The sequence below is a fragment of the Orcinus orca genome, chromosome 16 (assembly GCF_937001465.1).
Source record: "Orcinus orca chromosome 16, mOrcOrc1.1, whole genome shotgun sequence".
Classification (NCBI taxonomy): Eukaryota; Metazoa; Chordata; class Mammalia; order Artiodactyla; family Delphinidae; genus Orcinus; species Orcinus orca.
The window spans coordinates 50,305,925-50,323,983 of NC_064574.1; the positions used below are offsets into that span (position 1 = coordinate 50,305,925).

Consider the following 18,059-nt stretch of genomic DNA (forward strand, 5'->3'; position numbering starts at 1 on the left):
AGAAACTGTCAATGCTTTGGCTGTGCCCCGTGTGGTCAGCAGTGAGCAATGAGGGGGGGCCTCGACGGTTCTTGGCTGACCCCTCTCCCCAGGTGGTGACTGGGGGCGCCCCAAGCAGGAGACCCCTGGCCCACCATGGCTGAAACATGGGGTCAACAGGCAAAGCCCACCTGTCCAGGTACACTCTCTGAGTAGAAAGCTAACATGCTCTTTATTTGAGGGGGAGATGGGTCTCTGCGCCCGCCAGGGTGCCCGCCCGGTCACTGGTAGCCCGCCAGCTGGAGGACGGTGGGGTAGCGGGTGCGGTGGGCCATGCACTTCTGGCGGTCGATGAAGAGGCTGTTCGTCTTGACAGCGATGTCCTTCTCCAGGCTCATGCGCGTGTCCTCCAAGTTGTGCAGGGACTGCTCTGCTTCCAGAAGCTTCTCCCTCAGAGCCGCCAGGGACAGGTTCAGCTCCTCTACCTCGCTCACCAGCCTGCGGGGGTGGGAGGAAGGGGTGAGTTGGGGCTGCCCTGGGACGCCTGGTCTTCTGGGTGGGGAGAGCGAGGCCCAAGGTCAAAGCCTGGGGGCCCCTGTTGGGGGTCTTGGTCAAGACATTTGGCCATAGAAGGGCCCCCAAAAGGCCCAGAGGGAAACCCAGCAGCCACACTGGGAGAGCGCCGGGCCAGGACACCACATGAACTTCTATTCCTCTATTCCTGGCATCTGGAAGTGAGATGGGCGCCCCTGGACCCGAGTGAGGACCCAGTTTTCTGAAGGAGTTGAGGGACAGGGAAAGAGGGATGCCCAAGGCAGGGGTACTTCTGCTTAAAAGGCGACTGTGAGCTCAATAAGTTAGAAAACAGAAGACGTGACCCCACCTACGCCTCAAGCCGGGGATGTGTGTCCACCGTGACATTGGAGGTGTGGACGGCCACGAGCAGGATGGTCAGGGCGGCCGTGTGGCCTGGGGAGCTCTGCCTCCCAGACCCTGAGATTCCTCACCAGGGTGAAGCAGGGAGTGTGGCCGCCCCTGGCACTAGGAGCCTGGCACAGTGTCCCCCAAGGGACACATAGTATCCAGTCGTGCTGGGGCAGGTTTGGGGACGTGGGAACCGTGTGTGTGTGTGTGTGTGTGTGTGTGTGTGTGTGTGTGTGTGTGTGTGTTGTGCTTGTGTAGGGCCCAATGTCTTTCCTCTTCACATCTGCAGAGCTGTGTGTGGGGGTGGGGGGAGGAGTTCAAGGGGGCCCCAGAGGCTGAGGAAAGCCCGGAGGTGGGTGGACGGCACCCTATGGTGGTTGGTGACCAGGCCCAGCCCAGGACGGCCCCAGCAGCAACAGGCACCTGAACTGGACAGCGTCTCGGCACAGCTCCATGTTGGGCCGGTGGGAACGCTGGTACAGGCGGGTCTGGGCCACTTTCAGAGGCGCCTCCTTGTCCCTGATGGCCTGCTTCAGCGCTGAGACATTGTGCTCCTGGTCCACGATCTCCCGCAGTGTCTGCACACAGGACAGTCCCTGTGGGTCTCCCCCACCACACCCCAAGCCCTGTGCCACGTCGAGCAGGCGGCTCTGTCCGCTGGCTCTGGGGGAGGAGTGGAGGCAGGGAGGATGTGCACGGCCACCTCGTCCCTCCCATGGGCACCCAGAGGCCTGGGGGCGGTGAGGACAGCAAAGCTTGTGGCACAGCAGCTCTGGCCTGAGAGCCCCCAGCCCTGTGGTCACCAGCCCCCGACCCTGGTCGGGAGCTGGAGAGACAAAGGCAGCAAAAGTCACCCTGAGAGCTTAGGGTCAGAGCCCTGCCAGGCCAGGGGCCAGCACCAGGGACACCCCACTAGGCAGCCAGGCCCTACCTCCTTCCACCCTCCTTGCTCCTGCTTGCATCACCCGCTGGTCAGTCACTCCAGTGACAATGCCACCCCCCCCAAATGTCACTTGGTTTCTCATCAGCTTAATGAGGGCCCAGGGAGGAGTGGGGGCCCTGCTTCAGGGGTCCCTCAGGATGGGCAGGGCCAAGGAGGGGCAGGAGCCAGGCCAGGTCGTGACAAAGGCATAGTGGCCAGTGGGGGAGGAGTGGTCTGGGTTACCCAGTCTGGGCCTGGTCTTTCTCTGTGGTTACGTTACCAGGGGGTGTCCAGCCCTAGAGGCTGCCCTGAGCGAGGTCAGGTCGTGGGCTGGGCGTGGCCTGGCGGCGGGATGGGCGTGGCCTGGCAGCGGGATGGGCGTGGTCTGACGTGGGTGGGCGTGGCCGGGCGGCCCCACCTTGCGCAGGTAGTGCTCCAGCTTGTGGCGCGCGTCCTCCAGCTCCTCACAGCGCCGCCCGAAGGCCAGGTTCACGGCGTCGCACTGCAGCCGCAAGTCCTCGGATGCGTCCTGCAGGATGCAGTCGACAAGCTTCCGCAGGTTGACTGAGGCCAGGCGTTCGCGCTCGGCGCGGTACAGGTTTTCCTGGGTGAACTTGGCCCAGGTCTCGGGCGTGGAGGCACTGCGGGCAGGGAGTGCGCGGGCACCGCGGTCGGTGGGGGCACCTGCCAATGGCTCCGGTTTGCACCAGGGCCTCCCCGCGCCCGCCGCGCCCAGTGTACCCTGCGTCGCAGCATAAACTACCACCCCCAGTCCTAGCGCCACTCCCCGTCCCGCCCCCCGCTAGCCCCGCGACCCCAGTTCCCCACTCCGTGTCTTCCGTGCCTCCTGCGCCCCCAAGTGGTTCCCGCGCCCCAGTGCCTCCTACGTCCCTGGGCCCTGCGCCACCCCGGGGCTGTGTTGCGATGGATGGTGGCCCAGCGCCCGCTGCCGGCCTTATGCGGAGCTGCAGTCAGCCGCCCTGCCTCAGGCGGCCCCCCACCCTGGGTCCTGCCTCCCTCGCAAACCCCAGCCCCTGTGGTGAACCGTGTGTGCTGGGCACTTGGGCGGAGGTCCCGCTCGCCTGCCCATCCCCAGGAGCAGAAGAGCTGCACAAAGGACCCCCAGCGGAGGAACTAGGAGCCCAGGTGGGATCTCGCAGGTGGGGGCGGGGCGTTTGTGCACAGCCCCTGCGGAAGATCCCACCTCTCCTCGAACTTGGTGGAGTGCGGGTAGAACTGCAAGTCGGAGCTCTGGTTGTGGTAGTGGCAGCAGGCTTCGTCGATGTTGCAGGCCTCCACTTTGTCGGACCAGTCCATCTCGCACGTTTCCTTGTGCTCGCGATTCATCCTGGGGAGAGCGGGCAGGGCCTGCTGTCTGTGCGGGTGGGGAGCTGGGCCCACCTGGGCGCAGGGCAGGATAAGCCCCCCAAGTGGCAGGGTAGGCCCTGGGATGCTGGCCTGGGTTCTGGATGCCCAGGCCCCTTGGCCATGCAGCAATCTGCCACCCCTACCTACCCAGTGCCTCCACCCAGCCCCTTGCTTCTGGCTATGACTGGGGACAATCCCTCACTTCTCTGAGCCTCAGGGCCGGGTCACCCCAACTTCCTGCCCATAGCTAGCCTGAGGGGTAGGGGGACATCCCGAGGGCAGCCCTAGAGGCCACTCAGACCCACCGAATCTGGTTCACGACCTGCATCATGGTCCTTTTCAGGAGCTCCTGAATGTTCCGGATGAGGTCTGCCTCCTGGGGAAGAATACCCCCGTCCCTGGTGAGAGTCTGAGGACAGCCAGGCTGGTGGGGCCCACAGGCAGCCTCTCAAACCTCTAGGAGGAGCTGAGATTTGGGGTGACCCCCAGTGGAACTGGGGGCTCTGCCAGCACCTGACCTCTGCTGGTGGCCTTGGGCCCCAGCTTCTTTCCTGGAAATGGGACATGAGCCTGGCTTTCTCGCCGGATTTATTCTGGGCTGTTTGGGGTGGTGCAGTGGGTCTTTTCTTCTGGGGGCTTCTATGGGCTGTGGGGAGGATCACCCAGAAGTGGTTCCCACTTGCTGGGCACTTAGCACCCCCTGGGCTCTGGGGCCACCCCTGCAGCCTGCCCAAGACACTGAGGGCACCAGCCTGCCCACTGGCCCCTGGACAGCCTGGTGACAGCCTTTGAGGACCCCGGCCACTGGGGACCAGGAGCCCCCCTGGGGCTGCCCCTTGGGGCCTTGGGCTCAGAGAGGCCTTACCCAGACAAAGGACACAAGGGGAAACCCTGTGTTTCCTCCTGCTACCCTGACAGTTTCACTTTCTGGGCAGGAAAAACTCTTACCCCCTGATTTGAATTTCTCCTCTGTTGGGCTCTAAACCCTGCGTGCCCAGTTCTGACCCGTGGGTCCATCTCCCTGTCCTGGCCCCTTTGTTGTCCATGTACTGCTGGGCAGGGGACCTGGCTCAGGGCAGAGGGTTCACTCCCAGAGCCTTGGGAGGTTCTTGAGTGAATGAGTGTGCGGGTGGGGTGTTGGGGGGACAGAGGAAGGGCCTGGGGCCAGGAGGAGGTAGGTACTCAAGGTTCTGTCCTGAGCTTGGGGTTTGCAGGGGGTCCCTGGGCACCTGGGCTGGCTGTCTGTCTCCCCCATATCTCATGAGTGCCTGTGGCCTACAGCCTGTTCGCAGGTGAGGCTCTTCCCGGCCAGCATCAGGGGCCTGGCCTGGGTAACTCCCTGATCCTTTGGGGGCTTCCCCAAGGACAGGTCCTGCCAGGTTCGGAGGGGAAAGGGCTCTTTGTGGGATGCATGTGGCCCCCACCCCCCTTTATCCCGTCCACGCTTGCACACTGGTCTGAGGCTGGATTTCCAACACGGGCATGGGGGGCGGGGCATGGGGGGCTCTGCCTCTGGGAACTCAGGGTCAGGCTTAATTTGCATGACCCAGGGTGACCAAAGGGGCTGTTCAGCAGGTGCCAGGACCCAGGGGTGACTGAGGGACCACACAGTGGGTGCAGGCACCACCATGACCCAACCACATCCCAACCTCAGCCACTCCTGGGGCTCAGCTCAGGCCCTTCCTGGTTTTCGGGGGTGTGTGGAGGGGCATCAGGGCTTATGGGGTACTGGCCAGGTCCCGCCCTGCCTCAGTGGCCTCTGACTGTCTCAGCCTCAGACAATCGTCCCAATATACATTCCAGGTATGAATGCTGCCACGGCCTGGGCCCTGACTCACCCCCACGTGGGAGCCATAATGGGGCAGGGGGCAGAGCAGGAACCCTGGACCCGGAGCTAAGGTGAGTGGATAAGCACCAAAGTCCAGCCCCGCCCCCAACCATGCTCAACCCCCATGCTGGGACCTGCCCCCAGGCTACAGTGCACCCAACCCAGCATGTCCTGGCTGGGCCCACCTTGCAGGGAGCAAGGCCTTGCCCAGCACCCACTATAAGGACCAGACTGTGGGAAGGCCAGACCCAGCACCCTCCTGGGGCCAGGGATGGCACCTCCCCCTGGGCAGTCTGAGCCCTGCCCCTGCCCCCAGCTGGGACGGCCCCAGTCGGTTCTGGTCCCCCACCTACAAGCACAGCCACCTTCTCTGCGCCTGGGCATGTGCTTGTGTGTCCCTGCATGTGCTGAGGGGAGCAGGCTCCCTGTGCCTGTGTGCAGCCACGTGGTACATGGGCACCAAGGCATCTGCCAGCCGTGTCGTGGGGGCACACGGGTGCCCACTCTCAGCCCAGGGAAGGTCATGCTCCCTGGGGAGAGGTGGGGCGGCCCGGTCTGCAATTCTGGGGGCTGGGAGGGGCCGAACCTTCAGCAGCTCCATCTCCACGCAGTCACGCACAAGGTCGGGGTGCTGGCGGCGCTCCCGGCACTGCAGGTTGTCGGTGGCTATGGAGAAGGGCACGGCCGTGGCATCCAAGGTGCGCTCCAGCCGCTGCTTCTGGGCCAGCAGCAGGTCAGTCTCTGCGACCAGCTCTTCCACCTGGCGCTGCAGCTCCGACTTCCAGCAGTGCATGTCCTTCAGGCGCTGGCCCACCTTCTTCGTGGAGTCCTGCTGCGTGCGCTGCGCCAGCGCCTCAGTCTCGGCCACCAGCTGCTGGCTCTCGTGGTGCTGCCGCTCCGACTGGTCGAGGTCGGCAAAGGCCTGGTGGTAGCGGGCATAGCAGTTCTGGAACCACTCATCCACCAGGTATTTGGCCGTGCGGAAGCCAGCGGTGGCCAGGCCCGAGGACATGTGGGCGCCTGTGTTTCGGGCCACATCGTACAGCTTGCGGGGCAGCTGGCATGCTGGCACCGTTTGCGGGGCGGGCTCCTTGGTCAGAAGTATATCTGTCTGCGCCATGGTGTGCCCGGGCACGGGGTGGGGGGAGAGGGAGGAGGGCCGCTCAGCACGGTCAGCAGGGCAGCTCCAGCCACTCTGTCCCCAAGCAGGACATGGCTTCTGGTTTCGTAGACAGGTACCCACCAAGCCCTCCTGTTGCTAGGCAACAGGGATCCGCCCCCCCCCGCCCCCGCGGCCCTCTTAAAGGGCCAGGCAGGCCCCAGCCCCACCTGTCCTGGCCACGTCTGGCACCTGCCTGGAGGAACTGCATCTGGACCACACCCGAGGCCAGGCTCTTGTCTCCTATGTCTTACCGGTTCCAGTGGGGCTGTACCCCTGGGCACACAGGTGTCTCTGACGGGGAGTTGAATTCAGCCTCCAGTGGGTATCTTGAATCAGATGCCCAAATCTTCCCCACAATGTAGGTAGGTCCTGTCCTGGGAGCAGTGTCCCCAAGGCCACCCAGAGCCTGGTGTGTGTCTCCTGGTCCGCGGGGAGGGGTGAACATCTCTAAGTTCCCCATCCTGGGCTGGGAGCCTAAGTGTCAGGGCGATGCCCAATATGGCCAGCAGAGGGAGCCATTGGCCGTGAAATACTGTGCAGCTGGCAGGGCAGCGGCTCCTGGGGTTCTCCTGAGTCAACCCAGCCGGCAACGCTGTGGCCTGGATGACCTCTGGCACCTCGCACTCTGACCCATCCCATGGACCCACCAGTCCTCGTAACAGGACATACACACCCCACCCCCAGCACAGTCCCGTGGTCCCTGCCCCTCCACCTCTCCCACTGCTGCCCCATCCCCCATTTGGGCCACACAAGCCCCCAGAGCACCTCAGATGCACCAGCCTGGGCTTGCCCTTGGCCTGGGCACCCATGCCCTCCTCCCAGGACCCTGAGCTTTGGCACTGGCACCCCTTACTTGACAGATGACATTTGTACCACCTGGCACACAGTAGGTGTTTCAAAAATGTAGGCTTTGGAGACAGTAGCCCAAGACCTCCTCCAACTCAGCCCATCATCGGGGCTGATGGCCTGAGGAACCACCTTGAACTTCTCTGTGCTTAGTTTCCCAAGTGGCAGTGGATACACAGGGCCTGCTGGTGGGGGAGAACCACGGGAGGGACCACTGTCCACCTTTGACTTTGAACCTGCTCTTCACACACCATCTTTCCCCTGTGGCCAGAACAGGATGGACCTGCCCGGGGTCCAACCCAGGGAACCAGCCAGAACACGTGGGACTGGAACCGAACTCCCTGACATTGCACGACCCTGGGGTGTGGCGGGTGGGCCAGCAGGGGGCCCTCTTCGCATGTGGGGGTCCCAGTCTAACTCTCCCTGTGATAGGACATGGTCCCCAAGGCGGGGCTCTGGGCCAACCTGGCCCTGACCCTGGACAGCAGTAGATCCCACGGCCTCCGGCCTTTAGTCCAGAGGCGAGTGGCGCTCATGGGATGAAGACTTCTGGGATGACTCAGGCCCTGCGCTTTACCACGTGGCTGGACAGGAGGCCCACCCCCCCTGCACCCTGAGCCTCAGTTTCCCCATTCGGGGAGTGAAGTTACACCGGCCTCTGCATGGAGCTGCTGTGGGCATGGCCTGAGTAGAGGCCAGGAAATGGCTGGCCTGGTACCCGGTGCTGGGAGTGACAAGCGCCCCCCTTGGCCCCTTCCCACCCCCACACAGCACCCCTCCCCGACCCAGCCTTGCAGGGTCTCTTGGGGTGAATCCCCCATTGCAGGAGCTGAGGTGAGCAAGGTCTGTGCAGGCAGGTGGGTACAGCCACGTGTCAAGACGCAGAGGCGGGTGCATTGATTTATTAAATTTATGTTTCCAAATTGCATTAGCGTCGGGAAAATTGAGTCTCAGGACATGCCGGGACTGCCCAGCACCCTTCTCCCCAGCAGCATTCAGGCAGTGGCTCAGAGGCTGCGGTAGGGTCAACAAAGCCCTGAGGCCCCAACACTCCCCTCCTCCCAGGGCAGCTCTGGAGGGCACCCCCCAGCATGCTCCTCCCTTGGGGTCGGCCCCTTTAACAAACCCTTCCCAGGCCTGGGCCTGATCATTCTGGAAAAACTGAGATAGGAGGAGGCAGATGAGGAGGGAGAGGATGGCGGGGTAATGACACCCCTTCCTGAGAGCTCGCCGGCAGGCCTGCACCAGCATCCTCGGGGGCCCGGCAGCTACTCTCCCTCTGTGCAGAGGGGACACTGAGCCGTGGCCCCAGCAGCACAGCTGGGAGGCAGCAGGCCGACTTGGCACACAGGCCGCCAGCATTTGCCCCAGGATCCAGCAGGGGGAGCAGCTCAGAGAGGACAGGGCTCGGCATCTTGGCGGAAGCCCCTCGCAGGGCGGGGGCATGCCCAGGGTCCCCGATTTGGGCCCTCTGCGCCCCGTGGCTGGACCTTCTGACCCCAGTGCCCCCTTCTATGGACTCAGAGTTGGATGGGTCAGCTGAGTCCCTAGCAGCTGGGGGTGGGTCTTCAGTCAGCTGGGGGCCATGGAGGGCACTCTGCCTCAACTGAGCCCCCGGGGTTGGGACCCGAACACGGGGAGGGCGGGGCCAAGTTCACCTGGGCCACAGATGGGCCTTCCGGCAGGGGATGGGGGACAGGGTTACAGCTCCATCAGGGCGTCCCTGTGACAAGGACGATTAGGAGGGAGAGGGCCCACCTGGAGGACGGTCCAGAGGCTGCCCTGGCCCGCACCCCGAGCTCCCAGCAGGCATCCTGCAGCACAGCCCGGAGGTGGCTGCAGAGCACCGACCCCAGCTGTGCAGGATAACCAGGACGCAGGGCAGCCCAGGAGACACACACCCCTGCCCCAGGCCTGGGGTCCTGTCCCCACACAGGGCCTACAGCAGGGTCACTCTGGAACGGCTCTGACCCATTCCATGTCACCGTCCCTGGGGACCCCTGTGGGCACCAGTAGTGGATGAGCCTGGTGAGAAGGGCTCCTCCTGCTGGGTCCAGCCCAGCTTGCCCCTGGCCCAAGGCCCCTGCTCACTCGCGGTCCAGCCTGAAATTTGCCAGATGGGGAGACAGGAGCCTGTCACTTCTGCTCAGCTTCACAGCCTGCAGCTCACCCTGAGAGGCCCAGGTAGCCATGATGGGCCCAAGGTCACTCAGATGCCAGGGGCAGAGATTCAGCCATCTGACCTCCTCAGACCACACACCCCCACCACGCCCTCCCCACTCTCCCACCTGAAATGACAGCTCAAGGAGCCTCTGGCCACCAGCAGACCACCTGCCAGGCACAGGCAGGAGGTGCATCCTCACCTGTCTCTCCTGGGGCCAGTGGAACATTTTAATAACGGGAGGATTTGCAACGGTTCAGACAGCCCTGAGCCCGGCCTTGGCCACGGTCACAGTGGATGCCGGGGAAGCCACGGAGCAGGGAGGGGCCCCACATGTAGGAGGGGAGGATGAGCAGGCCCACTCCTCCAGGTCCAGCAGCCCACAGTGTGGACAGGAGGCCGAGGGGGAGGGGGAGGGGGCTCAGGAGAGCTTCCTGGAGGAAGAGTCCCCTTGGCTGAGGCTCGAAGGGCACACAGTCCAGATGGGGGCAGGCACCCCCAAGGCTGTGGGGGGGGCATGAGGGTGGTCTGACCCCCAAGGCGGCCGTGGAGCCCCTTCCCTGGGGGCTGTGAGGCCCGGCAGAGGCACTGGTGCTGCAAGATCGGACAAGTAGACAGGACTTGAGTGTGGGCAGGCAGGCAGGCGGGAGCGAGGCTGCAGCCAGAGGCCTGGCCCCCAGCTGAGGTGGGCTCCATGCCACATCCCTCAACCAGGCAGCCGGGTGGACAAGAGAGAGTCTGACAAGCTGAGGACTCACTTGGCTCGGCTCCCCGGCCTGGCCCTGGGTGGTGGGGGGAGGGGGGGCTGAGGGCCACGAGCACTGTCCTGCCCACGCCTCACCAGGGAGGACATCACACGCGGGACGCAGTTCATCCACCCGGAGGTGGGCGCTACATGTGGCAGCTGCAGGTGGCCGGGGCCTGGTCACCCAGAGGCTGTGTGGCTGGGAACCATCATGGGATCATGCCTCTGTTTCCCCATCTGTGAAACGGGGATTCAGGTATTCTCTCCCTTGTGGTATGTGAGGATGGAGGGAGGCGTGTGTGCAGCTCCTGGCACGGCTGTCCCCTCGTTTGGGTGGCCTCACCCCCCTGGCCTTGTTCCCACCCTCAGGTCCTTCCTGTGTGAGGTCTGTGGCGTGGAGAGGTGGCCACAGGTGGAAGAGAAGGCTGAGAGGGTCCAGAAACAGGTGGTCCTGGGTACCCACCCGGGGCGGGGGGCGGCAAGGAGCTGATGGTTGTCGAGCAACAGGGGGCTGGGAGGTGGACACCATGCCCTCAACCTTCACCGCCGCTCAGGAACCCTGCTCTCCAGAACTAACTGCACACATGTCCAAGCTAAATGGGTTTTATTTTTATGTATGTGGAAGGTTAGTTATGCCTCTCGACCTTGGAGAACTGGCCCTCCGTAGGGGACGTCCTGTGTGCCCCCGCAGTGCATGCCCCCTCTCATCACCCAGGGGCCAGCGGGTCCCAGGGTAGGTTCTGGGCTGTGTTTGTGGATTTGCTCTGCAAGCTGCCGGATTCTAGCTTTCTGGCTTCTGGCTTCTGTCCCCAGGTGGGTGAGGCTGGTGTAGAGGCTTAGGCCGGCTTCCTGGGGGGTGGGCCCAGTGCCTGCTCACTGGTGGGAGGAGCTGGTGGGTAGGGCGGGTCAAGGGGCGTGTTTAGAGCTGGCTCTGGGCTCAGGAAGTCTTAGGCAGCCAGTCTGCTGATAGGTGGGGTTGTGTTCTCGACCTGTTGGTGTTTGGCCTGCGGTGTCGCAGCTCGGGAGCCTACAGGCTGTTGGGTGGGGCCAGGTCTTGGTGCTAATGACCCAAGCAAGAGATCTGCCTCCAGCGAGAGTTTAACGCTCCGGACATTTCCGTCACCAGTTTTTGTGACCCCAGAGAGAGCCACAGCTGCCCCCACCTCCCCAGGAGACCCTCCAAGACCAGCAGGTAGGTCCCTCCCAGGCTCCTGCGGAGTCACTGCCTGGGTCCTGGTGCAGGAGACCTTGTGTGTGCCCTCCAAGGGTGTGTGCGCCCTCCAGTCCTGTGGAGCTCCTGCGATCAAGCCCCGCTGGCCTTCAGAGTCAAATGCTCTGGGGGCTCCTTCTCCGGATGCCAGACCCCCAGGCTGGGGAGCTTAGAACTCTCACTCCTGTGGGAGAATTTCTGCTATATAATTATTCTCCAGTTTGTGGGTCACCCACCTGGCAGGTATGGGACTTGATTATATGGTGAGTGCCCCCTCCTACTGAAACCATACAACTCACGTGGGATTTGAACCCAGCCAAAACCCAGATTGGGACTTGAACCCACAGGCTGGGACTCAAACCACTGTCTTTTAATTGACACACACCTGGTCTCAGGACTTAATGAAGCTCAGGTTCTTTATGTCTCAGCACAGAAGGAATTCAGCGAGAGGCAAAGTGATAGGTAAGAAGTGGATTTATTTATAGAGATACACATTCCATAGACAGAATGCGGTCTGTCTCAAAAGGCGAGAGCAGCCCCAGAGCATGGGGTCCTCTTGGAAAGTGAGAGCAGCCGGCCCTGAGAGAAACACACTCTGCAGACAGAGTGTGGACCATCTCATAAGGCGAGAGGCCCAGAAATACAATGCGGTTTGTTTTTACGGGCTGGGTAGTTTCATAGGCTAATGACTGGGAGGATTATTCCAACTGGGAAGGGGTGGGGATTTCCAGGAGTTGGGCCACCACCCACTTTTTGGCCTTTGATGGTCAGCCTCAGAATTGTCCTGGCACCTGTGGGGCTGTCATTAACTAATGTATTACAATGAGCATATAATGAGGCTCAAGGTCTACTGGAGGTCGAATCTTCTGCCAACTTGGGCCTAATTGGTTCTAACCAGTTTATAGTCATAACCACAATGGCTACGTCATTCATAAAGGGTTGTACCATCTCATCTCGTTGTGGTTTCTTCTTTGTCTTTGGATGTACAATATCTTTTTTCATAGGTTCCAGCCTTTTTGATCGATGGTTGTTCAGCAGTTAGTTGTGATTTTGGTGTGATCATGAGAGGAGCTCAGGTCCTTCTACTCTGCCATCTTGTCTCCTGTTCTCCTAAACAGGTTTTAGAAGAAGCTTTAAAACTCCAGAACAGACGAGATAGCGTGTAGAACCCAACTGCAGGACGCATGTGGATGTCTGGCTCTTGACGGAAGAGGAGGAATCACTGGGCGCAGGACAGACAGGTGAATACTTATTGAAATGGCTTTACAGAGAAACTTCTGCCCAAGGAAGAGGAGCGGGACGGAGCTGCAGGGACCTAAGGAACGAGGCGCGGATGGGTGCCCGCCAGTGAGGTGACCCGGGAGAGCCTGTCCGCATCTGTAAATCGCAGTAACGAGCCACCGCTGGAGGTAAGAACCGTGCCTGGCACAGAGCAAGCCCTGAAAGAGTGTTTGTTACTACTGTCACTGCTTCTTTATTGTGTATAACACACATAACAGAAAATTTACCATGTTTACCATTTTAAAGTGTACAAGTTGGCAGCATTGAACACATTCACAAGGCTGTGCAAGTACCACCTTCATCCAGTTCCAGAACTTTTTTGTCACCCCAGATGGAAGCCCTGTCCCCATGAGTACTCACTCCCCGCCCCCTTCCCCCAGCCCCCAGCAGCCCCCAGTCTCCGTCTGTCTCTGTGGAGTTCCCTGTTCTGGATGTTTCCGGTAAATGGAATCATAGGTATTTGTCCTTTGGCATCTGGCTCCTTTTGCTGCACAAGCTGTTTTCAGGGTGCATCCAGGTTGTAGCCTGTGTCAGTGCTTCACTCCTTTTCACGGCTGAGTAATACTCCACCACCTGGCTCTAGCTCATTGTGTTTATCATCTTCGGCTGGTGGACCTTTGGGTTGTTTCCACCTTTCAGCTTTTGTTAACAGTGCTGCTGTGAACGTGGGCATCAGGTTTTTATTTGAACACTGCTTTCCATCCTTTGGAGTGTGTTACTGTTTTTATTACCCAGACACCACTTGAAAATAATAGAAACCTGAAGGACTTCCCGCCACCAGCACACCCCCATCGAACCAGGGGAAACGACAGCAGTTTGAAACCCAGTGCGGGCCGGGCTGCGGAGAAACCCACATTTGTCTGTCCTATGGGCCCGGCCAGCTGGGTCAGCTTTTCTGGGAGCAGTTTGGCAGGTGATGTCGAGAGCTATTCCTGCACCCGACATGGCAATTCCAGCCCTTGAAATCCAGTCCCAGGAAAGAATTGCAAATAAGGGGGAATCTTTAAAAAAAAGAAAAAAGTCACTTGTACCAAGCTGCACAGCACTGAAATTTATAATCAGAACAAAGTGGAAAGAAGCAGTGTATCCAACAATTGGGCTGGTGGAGCCACAAGGAAGATTCAGTTCCAGGGACACGAGTGTCTGGGATCTGGACACAGATGAGCAATGCCTGAGATGTGTTCATGAAACAGAGGGCCCTGAGACGTGGGGTGACTTAATCATAGCATGGTGCTACAAGGTTGTGCTTCCCACAGAGCGTGAACTCCCCATCCGTGGAGGAGTTCAAGCAGCCATGTGTCAGGTTGCAAGGGAGAAGCCTGGAACCGGAATGGGTAGGCTGTCCGTGAGGCCTGGGAGAGTTCACACCGCCCACTGCAAGGATGCCAGCACACAGCAGGCAAGGGAGTGGGACCTGGAGTCAGCCCACAGGAGCTGGACAGAGGCCAGGCAGCTGGGAAAAGCCCTGGCCATCCCGAGGAGGAGGCGGCACAAAGGGAGGACTTGCCCTGGTCTCCATGGGCTCCCACGAGAGATGAGTTCCTGGGGTCCTCCATCCACTGTCTAGTGGGCCTGGACTCCATCCGCCCACCCCGCAGAATGACAGAGGGATCGGGGACAGCTGGGGGACGCCAAGCAGCTCACAGAGTCACCATCCCCACCAGGTGTCTCCTTCCAATGCCCCCGACATGCAACACTCAGGCAGCTTGCACCCTGTCCTGTGCACATGTGCCTTGCCCCTGGGGAGAAGGGGACCAGCCTCGGATGCAGCACCTCGCTCCGTTGAGGGAGGCCTTCGGGCAGACGCTGCAGGAAGGACCTGCGCCAGGCCCACCGGCTCCGTGTCTCTCCTGGGGGCTCTGGATTGCCGGTGTCCCCAGTCCTTGGGCTCTGTCCCTGTCTGTCCACTCCACCTCGTCCTCTGCAGGAGTGTGTGGCCCACCGAGACCCGGGACTCCCACCCTCGGGCTCTGAGGAACGTCCCTCGAGCATGCCGGCTGGTGGAATTTTGGGGGAGCCATGGGGTCCAGAGCCGCACACCCCACTCTCACTTATGCCGGCCTGTTCCTGCTGACCCCCACTCCTGTGGCCTCCGGTGGCCCCGCCCCAGCACCTGCTGGACAGTCACCCTGAGTGCCGCTGGGTCCCCTTTACAGATGAGGAGACCAAGGCCCAGAGAGGAGCAGTCGCTCTGGCAAGGCCGCACAGCTGGCATCCATCTGGACTGGACAACTCTAGAACCTTCTCCCAGGGCAGCTGCTGGGGCATCTCTGGACAGCCGGCCCCTGCCCTTCTTTTAATTCCTCAGCCTTCTGGGAATGGGGGTCTGCAGCTGCTCAGGAGCAGAGGGTCCAGGGACAGCCCCTGGGCAGCAGACTTGCCGCTGTCCAGGCTCGGCTGCCATGGGTCACTTCACTTCCATCTCCAGAGGCAATGTTAGGAGAAAGGTCACGGCAGGAATTTCAAGGAAGATTTTAAATCATGTCTCTTACCAGAAAGGTTTCCTCCTGGGGCCCCCAGGCTTCTCGCACTCTCTGACTTCAGGGGCCAAAGGCTGTGTTCCACCCCAGATGTCTGTTCCTCCAGGGCATGCCCCCCCTGGCACTGCTTCTCAGTGGGGGAACCTGCAGGCTCTGAGGTTAGGGGTGGGCCCAGTGCACCCACCTGGACAGCAGGGGTTTTCTTCTCCTGGCTGGAGCCAGACCCCGAGTGCCCGGCATCCTCTGTTCAGCAACAGCCTGTGGCCCCACATCTGGGCGCAGGGGGCCCCCAGCAGCCCCCTGAAGCTAGGTGAAGCCCTGGGCCCCACTCTGGTCAATGACAGGGGAGCAGAAGGGACCCGAGTCACTCATGGGCAGAGCATTAAAGAGCTGGCGCCGCTTCTCCACCTGCCCTGCCCCTGCTAGGTGGCTGGTGGTGTGTCCCTGAGTGAGGATGGCATGGGGCAGGCCCTGGATGGCCCACCAGGGACCTGAAATACCTTTGCTGTGGGAAGCCACCAAGATGACCAGACCTCTGTCACTACTGCAAAACCTGGCCCAGCTAGGACCTGGGTCATCCCAGGCTTCGGCACACCCACCCTCCCCACATCCACACCCATCCTGGAATGCTCTCCAACACCCTTCTTTCTAATTCACCCCTCCCCCAGGAAGTCTGCCCTGATTGCCTCCTGCGGTCTCAGAACTGGCTCGGGCCTCCTCCTTCCTCTGCCTTCAGTAGTCCAGAGACAGGGACACATCCCAGCATTCACAAACCTTTGTTGGAGTAAAAGGAACTCAGACCCAGCTAAGGAAATGCAAGAAACCAGCTAGAGGTGTATGCAAGGGAGAGGTGAGAGGCAAAGGGAAGACAAGGGGGCCAAGTGGGCAGCTCACAACACAGAGCACACTCTTGGGTTCGAGCCATCACCTGCCTGCTTGCTGAACACCACTCCCATTAAAAAGACAAATCCAATAATAATGAGCAAACCAGACGAGAACTGCCCTACCCACCAGGATTTCTGAGGCCCCTGGTGGACATCAGCCAATAGGTTTCAAGGCTGACAAACCGAATGTCATTCAGGGTCACATTAAAAGAGGTATATATTCCCAAATGAGGGAGGTTATCATCCTACTACTCCACTCTACACTGGCCACAACTTGTGTGGGAGGTTGGAAGAGACTATTCAGGGGTGGCAGTGTTGGCTAAGTGGGGCATGCCCAGGGCAGAGCAGCCAGCGAGGGCAGGGACTGACACCACACCCCCCAGGGAAAGGGTCTTTGGAAGCACAACTTTGAGAAGAGGGTTCAAGGGATGGCTGAGCATCAGCAACTCCCCTCCCCCACGTAATTCAGCCCCTCAAGCTCTTGAAGTGCGTGGACCCACCTTCTAACAGCGCCTTGGGGGTGCTCCTTGGGGTCTGACCCCCATGTGTGTCATGCTCACCCTGGTGTCCTTCATGCCCATCACCCTGGGGAGACTGCTGACCCAGCTGTAGACTCTCTTCAGTCCTGTTGAGGGGGGCCCTGTGGGTGCTCCGAGGGGGGACTCCTAAGCCAGACCCGGCCGACTTAGGCATCCTGGGCCTGCCTCCCACCTCCCAGTCCCAGAGTTTTTGCAAGAACAGCCAAATCCCTGATTTATCAGCTCAGCTTTATCTCCAAAACCTCCTACAATTTCCCAGAGAACAAAATTAAATACAGGATTTAGGAGAGATTTTGCAGGGCCAGGAACAGGCTGACGTCTCGAGGCCGCTTACGCCTGGGCTGAGTGTGGGAGGGTGGGCAGAGGGTGCCCAGCCCAGCCCCCACCCAGCCCTGGAGCTCAGTGGCCACAAGGCACATGCAGGGGTCACAGGCCCCCTGCACCCGCGTTCCCCTTCACCACCCCTGCCCCATCATTACTGGTGAGCTTTTCAGAACTCGTAGAAGCTCCATCACCTGGGCCCCAACGCCCAGCTGGAGTGGACACACGTGTGGTCCTGCCAATGGCAGGGCAGGATTTAACCTACCTCCCAACCAGCCCTTTTAAGGGCGAGGAAACTGAGGCTTAGTGAGGTCAGGGCATCTCCTGACTCTCAGACCCCAGGCAGTATTGAGGTGCTGGGACGTGGCCTCAGATGCAGCGCTCAAGCTGCTCCCGCAGGGCTCTCCTGCCTGCCCACCCACGGGGCTCCCCCACCTCGCCACATCCCCAGTAAAACCCCTGGACACGGCTCGGGGAGCACCCCCAGCTGGCACTGCCTGTGTGCCCTCACAGTCTGTGCCAGGGGGGAAGGTGTGCTGGCTCCGTGGGGGGTGGGGGCAACAAGGGCTCTGGTGTCTGGTGCCTGGACCCTGCCCCAGGGGGCCTGCACCCTGGCCCTTGTCCGCCAGTGCTCTGTCCCCAAGGCAAACCGCGCCCGTGAGCATCATGGGGCTGTGCGCCCTTCTGGAGAATCATGCAACATCAGGGTGGTCTTGGGGACCTCTGGGCTTGCAGTGGGGTCAGAAGTGAGGGTCTTAGGATGGTCCCTAACTTCGTAGCCTCCTACAGGCTGAACAGGTGGAAGCCGGTGGGCCAGGCAGGGAGCCTGGGGGAGCACTGCCTGCCCTGTGTCCAGGCACCTCAACCCCAGGCTGGTGTCCACTACCGGGGGGCTCTGCTGGCCTCAGAAGGACTGCAGGCTCTGGCGCCTTTGCCCGGTCACCCCTTAGCCAGGCTGGGCCCAGCAGACCCCCGTGGAAGTGACTGGACTGACCAGCGATGGTCACATCCCCGTCCTGGAGGCCCTGGTCCTGGGGTGGCAGATGTGGCGTCATGGTGGAGGCAGCAGGGGGTGTTGGACGTTGGGTCGTGAGCAGGTCCAGGGTCCGCCGAGCCCCCCACCGACTGGGGGACTTTGCGGGAGCCTCTTGCTGCCTCTGTAACAAGAATAACAGGACTCGCAGGCCTTTTCCTGGGAGCGAGGATGGACGGGGCGATGGGGAGTGGGTCCAAGGGGCCCAAGGAGGGGTCCAGGCAGCTTGGGGTTGGGCTGAGGCCTTTCGGGGTATTGGTGAGGTCAGGCCCCATCTTGGGGACAGAAGGGCCATTCTGACACTGTTAGTGTTCGGGCCCGAACCCTGTCTGAGCCCTGTGTCTCGGGCCTCAGCGCTGGCTGTCCTGGATGCCCT

At 61.2% G+C, this 18,059-nt stretch overlaps 1 protein-coding gene and 2 long non-coding RNA genes across 3 annotated transcripts; 2 read left to right on the plus strand and 1 right to left on the minus strand.

Annotated features, from left to right (window-relative positions):
- Window positions 1–192: 192 nt before the first annotated feature.
- TEKT4 (tektin 4) lies at window positions 193–6,240 on the minus strand. The gene is made up of 6 exons (XM_004270346.3): window positions 5,608–6,240; window positions 3,499–3,569; window positions 3,030–3,173; window positions 2,244–2,466; window positions 1,327–1,481; window positions 193–477 (listed from the first exon to the last, which is right to left on the minus strand). The coding sequence occupies exons 1-6, from the start codon at window positions 6,139–6,141 to the stop codon at window positions 261–263; spliced, it is 1,344 nt and encodes a 447-aa protein (XP_004270394.1). The 5' UTR covers window positions 6,142–6,240; the 3' UTR covers window positions 193–260.
- Window positions 2,504–5,771, plus strand: LOC117201510 (uncharacterized). The gene is made up of 5 exons (XR_004483569.2): window positions 2,504–2,971; window positions 3,117–3,208; window positions 3,537–3,594; window positions 4,997–5,092; window positions 5,633–5,771. It is a non-coding gene; the product is annotated as an uncharacterized LOC117201510 (long non-coding RNA).
- Window positions 6,241–6,263: 23 nt separating the features above from the next.
- LOC117201509 (uncharacterized) lies at window positions 6,264–17,035 on the plus strand. The gene is made up of 3 exons (XR_004483568.2): window positions 6,264–11,127; window positions 12,264–12,554; window positions 12,673–17,035. It is a non-coding gene; the product is annotated as an uncharacterized LOC117201509 (long non-coding RNA).
- Window positions 17,036–18,059: the final 1,024 nt, after the last annotated feature.